Source organism: Ochlerotatus camptorhynchus, unplaced genomic scaffold, assembly GCF_037179485.1.
Source record: "Ochlerotatus camptorhynchus isolate MF236.1 unplaced genomic scaffold, CSIRO-AGI_Acam_v1.1 ptg000503l, whole genome shotgun sequence".
NCBI lineage: Eukaryota > Metazoa > Arthropoda > Insecta > Diptera > Culicidae > Ochlerotatus > Ochlerotatus camptorhynchus.
In genome coordinates this window covers 1,282,535-1,292,850 of record NW_027040988.1, presented here as the reverse complement: position 1 = coordinate 1,292,850, position 10,316 = coordinate 1,282,535, and the positions used below count along the sequence as shown (strand labels likewise).

The following is a 10,316-nucleotide window of genomic DNA, read 5'->3' as shown; positions in this document are numbered from 1 at the left end:
TGATATACGCTGTAATGTGAACGGGGTATTAGATTTACCTCTATGGTACTGCCGATATGTCGCATTCAAACTAGAGAGGGTCTAGTATAAGAGAGGAGCGGACTACCTGGTTTTGAGCCGAACGAATTGGCAGTGATGGAAGAAATCATCTAGACATAGGCTGCCAAGGCAGCTTGTTTTATAGAAGAAATATTTAGTTTCAATGTGTTTCGAGCATTCCTCAATTCGATCACTACTAATAGTACGTTCAGACTACAGAGTCAACGGCGCCGGTGGTGTAGTGGTAAGCGTGATTACCTCTCACCCCAGCAGGCCTGGGTTCAATCCCAGTCGGCGCCGCCGGGATGTTGAGGCATAACATCTCTGATCACGCCTTCCTTCGGATGGGAAGTAAAGCCGTTGGTCCCCGGTTCATGAGTTGATGGGTCGATAGGTAGGGTCCAGGTGAAGGAGCTGCCTTCCTGGCACGTCGGTAGCATTGGTGCTCAGCACGGAAAACAAGATCGACGGAAAAAACAAACCAAAGGAAAAAAAGACTACAGAGTTTTATAACATAGAGGTAACTCTAAGACCAGAAGGTCCCGAAGAAACGTGCTCAACTTTTTGGTTCAGCACATAGGAAACATAGGAAACATAGGAAAATCCACGAACCCCCAATTTCATCTGTCAAACTTTCATAGCGAATCAAAACAAACATACTGTACTACTAGAATTTCGAATGGAATGGGGTACGATAATCGATTTGCCTGGGACCAATAGGCTAGTCAAGTAGTGAGCCAATTTAAAATCGATAGTTTCGTATTGATTGTTAGTTATAACATGTTATAACGGTTGTCAAATAATTGCAACACAGAAACCACCATCAAGATAGCGCTATAACATGTTATAATTCTGTAGTCTGAACAAGGTATAACTAATAGTATGTTCAGACTACAGAGTTATAACATGTTATAGCGCTATCTTGATGGTGGTTTCTGTGTTGCAATTATTTGAAAACCGTTATAACATGTTATAACTCTCCAGTCTGGACAGCGTTTAAAAGTACAGAGTTATAACAAGTTACCTCTATGGTTGAAACATGTTACAACGGTTGTCAAAACCACCATCAAGATAGCGCTGTAAAACGCTGTACAGACTGGAGAGTTATAACATGTTATAACGGTTGTCAAATAATTGCAACACAGAAACCACCATCAAGATAGCGCTATAACATGTTATAACTCGGTAGTCTGAACGTAGCATAAAACGCTGTCCAGACTGGAGAGTTATAACATGTTATAACGGTTGTCAAATAATTGCAACACAGAAAACACCATCAAGATAGCGCTATAACATGTTATAACTCGTAGTCTGAACGTACTATAACATGTTATAACGTTATAACTCTATAGTCTGAACAAGGCATAATAGTACGTTCAGACTACAGAGTTATAACATGTTATAGCGCTTTCTTGATAGTGGTTTCTGTGTTGCAATTATTTGACAACCGTTATAACATGTTATAACTCTGTAGTCTGACTGTCCAGACTGGAGAGTTATAACATGTTATAACGGTTGTCAAATAATTGCAACACAGAAACCACCATCAAGATAGCGCTATAACATGTTATAACTCGGTAGTCTGAACGTAGCATAAAACGCTGTCCAGACTGGAGAGTTATAACATGTTATAACGGTTGTCAAATAATTGCAACACAGAAACCACCATCAAGATAGCGTTGAGACATCTTCACCGAAATCAGCTAGCAACTTCTTCACCCAAATGAGCTCTTGACATGCGTCTGCCAACGCCACAAACTCTGCCTCCGTAGAAGATAAAGCGATGCTTTCTGGATGCCCAACTTATGATACCACCTCCAAAACGAATCAGTAAACCGGTGTTTGACATTCGGTCTCGATGGTTGCCAGCCCAATCAGCATCTGCAAAAGCCTGTGTTTGTCGATCCCAGGTTCAATCTGTGGTCGCATGTAGTCTTCAGGTACCTGAGCACCCTTTTCGATTCCTGCCAATCCAGTTGCGTTCAGTGCCAGAATCGATGTGCTAACCGCTATGTCGGATAAACTGCCACGTACAGCACACCACCTATCAGACTAAGGTCATAAGTCGATCCTCCTCCCGCCTCCAAAGGAATCACGGAGGGTTTAGAATTCTTTAAACCAAGCTTCTCCGCATGCTTCATTATGTACACACTTAGATTTTTTGCCGAGATTGGCACCACCGAGCAGCTCGGCATTTTATTTTGCTGGATCTTAATGAAAAACTTGCCGAGATTCAGCTAACAAACGGGAATTTTGCCGAGAATTCAACTTACAAACAAATTTTGCTGAGATCTCAGTAAAAATAAATGCCTAACTGGTGGTGGCAATCTCTGCAAAAAATCTATGTGTGTAGTTTCCTTGGTTTAGCTTGAATCCACTGGAATCTCAACCCCCCCAAGTATTCTGTTTCGGCTGTGATATGATAATGGAACAAACAAATTAATTTATATTAATACAAAATAATAGCTAAACAGTTTATTTCCACTCTGATACGGTTACACCTCAAAGGTTATCGAAAATGCCTAACAATTAATAAATGCATAAAATGCTCGAGTAGACTCAAATGCCTATCGGGCACACGTGTTATGTCCTGAGACGCCAAATTCGTAGATGATTTTTGGACATTTATTCGTTGGTGAATTTTGGTGCACGCTTCTCCACAAACGCAGTCATACCTTCCAGCCGATCCTTGGTAGAAAAGGTGGCATGGAAGTGACGTCTCTCGAACTTCAGACCCTCATTCAGGGTGCTTTCATAAGCAGTATTTACGGCTTCTTTGCACAATTGCACAATTAGTGGCGAGAAACTGGAAATCTTCTCTCCAAGTTTGACAGCTTCACCGACAACCTTATCGGCTGGGAAGACCTTACTGACCAGTCCAGAGCGTTCGGCTTCCTCAGCATTGATCATATTACCGGTCAAGCACATTTCCATGGCCTTGGACTTGCCCATGGCACGAGTAGTGCGCTGGGTACCTCCGGCTCCGGGAATTGTTCCAAGAGCGATCTCCGGTTGACCGAATTTGGCCTTATCCCCAGCGTAGATAATATCGCACATCATAGCGAATTCGCAACCACCTCCCAATGCGTAGCCATTGACGGCAGCAATGACCGGTTTTTGGGCCTGAGCGACACGGGTCCAGTTATTCAGGAAATTACCGGTAATACACTTGGCGTAGGTGTTGTTCTGCATCTCCTTGATGTCGGCACCAGCGGCAAAGGCTTTCTCGCTGCCAGTGATGACAATAGCGCCAATAGTATCATCCCGCTCGAACTGATCCAATGCTTGGCTGATTTCGTTCATCAAACCATTGCACAGGGCATTCAGAGCCTTTGGGCGGTTCAGCGTAATCAAAGCGACATTCTTCTTTTCGCCAACCAGTTCGGTTTTGATAAATTCGAGCGTCTTGGGGGATGCTGAAATAAATGCAAGAAAAAATATCATTTGACAACTTTACCACTTTCTTAGGCATTCTACGAATTGGAAAGGTTTGAGTTTTTGGTGCATCTCAATAATTCTCTTTGAAAGTACACTGAATTCTTCTTTTACACGATTTTCATTCTTTCGATTTTGTTTTCTCATTTAGGATATACGGAAATGTCAATACCACCATATATTTTGTTTTCTTTTTAATATCTTTTTTAAATAAGTTGCACTAAAATAGATTTAAAAAGCGATTGAACGTTTACACGCAACTTGTTACTGAACCTATAACCCGTTTGTGTCAAAAAATATGCATACTAAGAAAAGTTTCAAGCGGCTTAAAATGTTCAATAATCAACTTCGGCTGTCCATATACCTTTAATTATACCCCACGTAAGTACACCTATTAGGAAAAAAAATCACATGCTATTTTGCTAACTACCTTATTGCTTTCATACAAGCATGATGAAATTTGACCTATAAAAATGTCGTGGTGGGTTACAACGTTCCGACAATTCAGTTTTCAAAAATTACACCGCTGCAACAAGTCGTCCAATATCTTCTTGTTCTTTTATTTTTTATGATTATAAAGTCAACCCTCTCTTACTCGATATTCAAAAGACCATTGACTTATAGTACGTTCAAACTACAGAGTTATAACATGTTATAGCGCTATCTTGATGGTGGTTTCTGTGTTGCAATTAGTTGACAACCGTTATAAAACATGTTATAACTCTCCAGTCTGGACAGCGTTTTATAGTACGTTCAGACTACAGAGTTATAACATGTTATAGCGCTATCTTGATGGTGGTTTCTATGTTGCAATTATTTGACAACCGTTATAACATGTTATAACTCTCCAGTCTGGACAGCGTTTTAGGGAAGTACATATCGAGTTACAGAACATCAGAAAAAATATCAATTCTTAATGCGTAGGCGAGCCTTGAGTCACGAGAAAAGGGTTTCCGAAGTTTTAATCGCAACAGCTGAAGTGCTCTTTTTCTGTTGTTGGTCGTGATTTGCTCGATTGATTCCACTATTTGACAGCTCACTTGGTTGCCGAGATTCTATCCGCCAGACTATGAATGTAGCGACTATTGTAGGGCCTAGCTTTGGTTTGAAAAATTTCAATCATCAGCCCTTCTACGTCACTAGTCTTATCAATGAAATGAAACAAAAAATTAATGATTGGCCGTTTTAGCATAGAGGTAACTCTAAGACCACTGGGTCCCGAAGAAAATCATTATTATTTTTGGCTCACTCAGTACCAGAACAACGGTCCCAAGCAGTCCCAAGCTATTTCACTCACCCCTGCATGTTCTGCATGAATCCACACACCCCCTGATGTTATCTGTCAAACTTTCATAGCGAATCAAAACAAACATAGTGTAGTAATAGAATTTCAACTAGAATAGGGTACGTTAATCGTTTGCTTGGGACCAATAGGCTACTAAAGTGGTGAGCCAATTTAAAATCGTTAGTTTCGTATTGATTGTTGTTATAACTCTCCAGTCTGGACAGCGTTTTAAACGCTGTCCAGACTGGAGAGTTATAACATGTTATAACGGTTGTCAAATAATTGCAACACAGAAACCACCATCAAGATAGCGCTATAACATGTTATAACTCTGTAGTCTGAACGTACTATTAAACGCTGTCCAGACTGGAGAGTTATAACATGTTATAACGGTTGTCAACTAATTGCAACACAGAAAGCACCATCAAGATAGCGCTATAACATGTTATAACCATAGAGGTAATAGTACGTTCAGACTACAGAGTTATAACATGTTATAGCGCTATCTTGATGGTGGTTTCTGTATTACAATTAGTTGACAACCGTTATAACATGTTATAACTCTCCAGTCTGGACAGCGTTTAACTCTAATAGTACGTTCAGACTACAGAGTTATAACATGTTATAGCGCTATCTTGATGCTGGTTTCTGTGTTGCAATTATTTGACAACCGTTATAACATGTTATAACTCTCCAGTCTGGACAGCGTTTAAGACCAGAAGGTCCCGATGAAACGAACTTAACTTTTTGGCTCAGCTCTGGTACTATCTTCGGTCCCAAGCTAATCGGTGCACCCCTCGAAACATAGGAGAATCCACGAACCCCTCATTTTATCTATCAAACTTTCATAGCGAATCAAAACAAACATTGTTGCTTTTTTGATTTAATTTATCTTTGAGTGTAAGACCAAAAGGTCTCGAAGAAACGTGCTCAACTTTTTGGCTCAGTTCTGGTACTATCATAGAGGTAACTCTAAGACCAGTCGAGTATTAGTGCAAGACACTGAAGAAGTCTGCACATTGTAGACGAAATACGCGTATCTGTCAAGGATAAACAAATAAAGTAGTGGAATTAAATGGAAAATACTAATCCTTCTCTCTCTCATTATACAGGTATTCCACTAAGACGCCCAGCTTTGATAGTTTTAACCATGAAAGTTTTTAAAACAAAAGTATTTGGTTTGGTTTGAAAGTGTATTTTTCACTTTTGACTTGTACTTTTAAAAGCGCATATTTTTAAAATGAAAATTGTTTAACTGTCAAAAATACCTTGTCATAGCAACGTTTTTGGCAGCACTGGCAGCATTTACCGCTAAATTTAACCTTAACGTCAAAAGTCGCAAATCATGTTCCTTGTGTGGAATGAAACTGAAAATCAACATTAAATCCGCTGGATATTTCAGGCAATATTTTTACTATTGTCGGCGAGATTGTCGGTTACGGAATCCATTGTGACCAGGGGGAACGACACTTCAGGATTATCCCATTTTTACCCAAACCTCTCATATAATTTTCAACGTGCACAAAATTTCAATCCATCCTATCTATTCTTTCTATTCCCAACTTATCCCTTCTGCATGCACACAAATTGTCAAGCAAGCCGTGCAGTTTTTCGAAGTTTTCAGGTCGACCGCGAAGCACTCTGCCAAACTCACTGTCAGTTTACAACACTCTCCACAACAAACACCACGTATGTCAGCTGGCCATGCCGGTAAAAAATCGGTGCGAAAACTAAAAAAAGATGACGGACCACTCGTCTATAATCGGTCTCGGGGGCAAAAAACATCAAGTGCATCACGGAGGAGACGGCAACGCACATCCCGGACTCAAACCGATCGAATTCGACGGATAAGAGCCCGGCTCTGTGTGTTGTAGCATGGAAGTTGCCGAACAGGCGCGAAGCAACTGTTGATTTCGTTCAGCTGATTCTAGCCCCGGGAAAAGCCTCACCAATGAAACCCCATACGACAAGCAGGTGGAAAAGGAATTCAGGTCATTTTTTCCACTCGGCCCAAGTTTTACTCGTCTCTGCTGCTGGTCAAGGGTTAATGGTGAAGTAAGACACCCACCGGCTGTGCGAAAATATTGCGAATTAAATTCCCGTCCAAATGCAGCTGGGAATATTAACCGGAACCTTGTAATCCATCGCCATCACCCGTTCCTCCTAGTTTGCAGTTTCGACCTATTCGGTGCGGAATCATTTTCTGCACTTGAGCTGTGAGCTTTGGTTATTATAGTTGGGCGGTGTCCCGAGCGGTGTCCATTAATTCTGTTTTGCTAAAAATGAATATTTTTGACCCCCCCCCCCCGTTTGGAACAAAACTTTACACTGAAAATGACCCCTCTCTATTTATTACGTAACGCTTTATAAACCCCTCCCCCCCGCCTTTTCATTTAATTAATTTTTGATTTCGTTTTGTAGCAAAAATCACAATTTATAAAATTAAAACAGATCCATTTTGCAAAGCAAGATTTAAGGCCGGCTCACAATAGATACGTTTTCAGGTTTTTTGACAGTTAGCCCATGAATTATCTGTCAAAAAACCCGAAAACGTATCTATTGTGCACCGGCCTTTAGTGATGACAGCCTTCGTTGTTGTACAAAAAACGTCTAAAAAGACCTGTATTTTCAAACTTTACATCAAGAAACGAAAAAAAAACAAAATGTTCTCTTTGTTCCGTAGCGCAAAGCTTTACTACTCCTCCCCTATGCATAATTCGTAACGATATAGGTGACACCCTCTCCCCCTATAAGCGTTACGTAATTCATGGACGCTACATTGCAGCAAATTTTTCTTCTTTTTACACCTACACGGTAACCAGCGTAAACACATAAATGAGTAAAAAAATACACATTTTTTATATTTATATGCAGCTGTCAAAAAATGTGTAAATTTGGAGATCCTAAAATGTGTATACAAATACACATTTTAAGAATGTAGTACCAGTCAAAAAATGTGAATTTTTATACTCATTAATGGGTAAAAAAAAAACTTCAAACTTTGCTGCATCCTACTTTGTTGACGCACGCCATTTGCTAAATTTCAGTGAAGAACAGCAGGAAAATTGAGGAACTACGGTCCAAACTGGACAGTGCGCAACGATGGACATGCTAGAGGGTAGGTGATTTATGTTTTTTTCATAGCTGTTAGTTTTAGTTTAATTTATATACTTCATATACTGATTTTTGTTTTTCTTCCCTTGATTTGTTTCCCGTGCTGAGCATCAATGCTACCGACGCCAGGGAGGAATCTCCCATACCTGGACCCTACCTATCGACCCATCAACTCATGAACCGGAGACCAATGGCTTCACTTCCCTTCCGAAGGGAGGCGTGATCCTCGGTGCGATCAGAGATGTTATGCCTCAGAACATCCCGGCAGCGTCGACTGGGATTGAGAGGAAATCACGCTTACCAACACCTCCGGCGCCGCTACTTATTTTTGTTGATTACATTTCTGTTTTTAATAAAATATATACAATAATCGAGCAATCTTTAATTTACCATTGACACAAATAAGAAAATTCCGAAGTTAATAAAAAACCATGACCACCCATTATATTTAAGTTCTAGAAATGATTACTTTTTACACATTTTGCTGTAAAAACCGTTCTTGAAAAATGTGTAAAAAATACACTTCTTTTGACGTTTGCTGGGTTTACACATAAATGTGTAAACGCAGTTTACACATTTTATGAGTAGGCCCCTTTTTTCACGAAATGTGTGAAATTTTACACATTAATGTGTTTACGCTGGTTACCGTGTATCCTCTTCGCATTCAGACTCGCATCCCTCTGAAATTTTTTAACACCCCTCACATCACATCAATTGCTTGATCTATTCCCATCTATTTTTTTCTATCCCTGCTCATTTTCGTCATCACGACACACTCAAAAAAATCCCATCAATTATGTTTTTCCCCGAAAATCCCAAGTAATTACTTGACTGAAAAAATACATCCAAATGAGTGTCGTTCCCCCTGATTGTGACATCATTAGTTAAAATTGTAAGTATTTAATTATCAATGTTATTGTGTGAAGTTATTTAGATTTTTTTTCAGACGATGAAATCTACCAATGAATAAATCCGAATCAACCCAAGAATCAACAGTCAGCCGAAAAAAATCCACCTGCAACTTTGTGATATCGCAATACGATGACAACGATTTTCTACTCACTGAAAACCTGCGGATGATGTCTTCCGAAACCCAGCATAATTAATATATTTGTATTCATGTGGATAGTAATAATAAATATAGTTGTAGTCCTTTTTTAATTTATGAAACATTTGTTACTATCGATTGAATAAATATTTATTAGAATTTAAAATGAAAACTAATATTGCAATGTTGAAAATGCTTGTATTTTAATTGAAAATATTTTTATTATAGATTCAAAACGGCACCTGTTATTACAACTTTACCACACTTTCATGACAAAAGTTTGATTTGATACAAAAATAATCCACTTTTAATTATAATACTATCTTGTTTTTCATTTGACAGTTCTACAATTCGTTTTGAAAGTTTCAACTTTTAAAAGTAGCATGCGAGGAACTTTTGAATTGACAGTTAGCTGATTTTTGTTTTGAAAGCTAACCGCTTTCTACCAAAAAGAACCAATGCAAACTTTCAATTCTACCAATGGTATTTTTAATTTTAGCAACGGTTTTTCTTTGTGTGTATGCAAGGTAATTTTGTGGTTTTGCTGCCCCCTCGGTAGAGATGAAATTTTGCGCTCTTTTTTATCAAAACAATCACACCAAAATCAGAGATGTCCCATTTTTTAAATTATTCGATTAACATCTAATCGATTCCTGATGAATGTGGGCGTCTTAGTGGAATACCTGTATAATGAGAGAGAGAAGGATTAGTATTTTCCATCGTCGTCGGTGGATTTTTTTTTAACTTTTGGTTAAAATTTGACAGATGGAAAGTTATCGATTAAGGCTGTGAACCATTTGCCGAGTTAAATTTAACTCGTGGTTAAAAGTGACATTTCGAAAGTTATTTCTTATGTTCGAAAATCCCCGTGCTGCCGATCGACCGGTTTTCGAGCCACGGTCGACAAAATTTAACTTCTTGTCTGTCAGAAGTAACCACGCTCGGATAGCAGGGTTAATCGATAACTTTTCATCTGTCAAATTTTAACCAAAAATTAAAATAATCCACCAAATGGTTCAGAGCTCAAATGGTTCAGAGCCTCAGAACCACAATAGAGCTTTTTGACGTTTAATCGGCGCACACTACTGTACCATTTGAAGCGAACGAGTGCGAGCAAGAGGGAAACAGATTAGTGGGAAAACAAACCGTCCATTTATTTATGTTTGCTAGATAGAGAAAGATGATTAAACGTCAAAAAGGTCTATAGCTAAATTTTTAATTATAATATTTTTTTTCCAAATCACCCTAATCCATACGCTACACGTAGTGTGGCAGTCATGCTCATATAAATGTGTCGCAACGCTTGTAAGCGTTGTGGGCACATGTTGCGCAACAACATCAGTTTTTATTGATAACACAACATGTTGTGATTGCTGATGGGGTGGTGCGGGACGA

The 10,316-nt window shown here is 39.2% G+C and overlaps 1 protein-coding gene across 1 annotated transcript; it reads right to left on the bottom strand.

Moving 5' to 3' along the window:
* Positions 1–2,482: 2,482 nt before the first annotated feature.
* Positions 2,483–3,498, bottom strand: Echs1 (Enoyl-CoA hydratase, short chain 1). Its single transcript, XM_065235850.1, has one exon. The coding sequence runs from the start codon at positions 3,481–3,483 to the stop codon at positions 2,665–2,667; it is 819 nt and encodes a 272-aa protein (XP_065091922.1). The 5' UTR covers positions 3,484–3,498; the 3' UTR covers positions 2,483–2,664.
* Between the last annotated feature and the right edge of the window lie 6,818 nt (positions 3,499–10,316).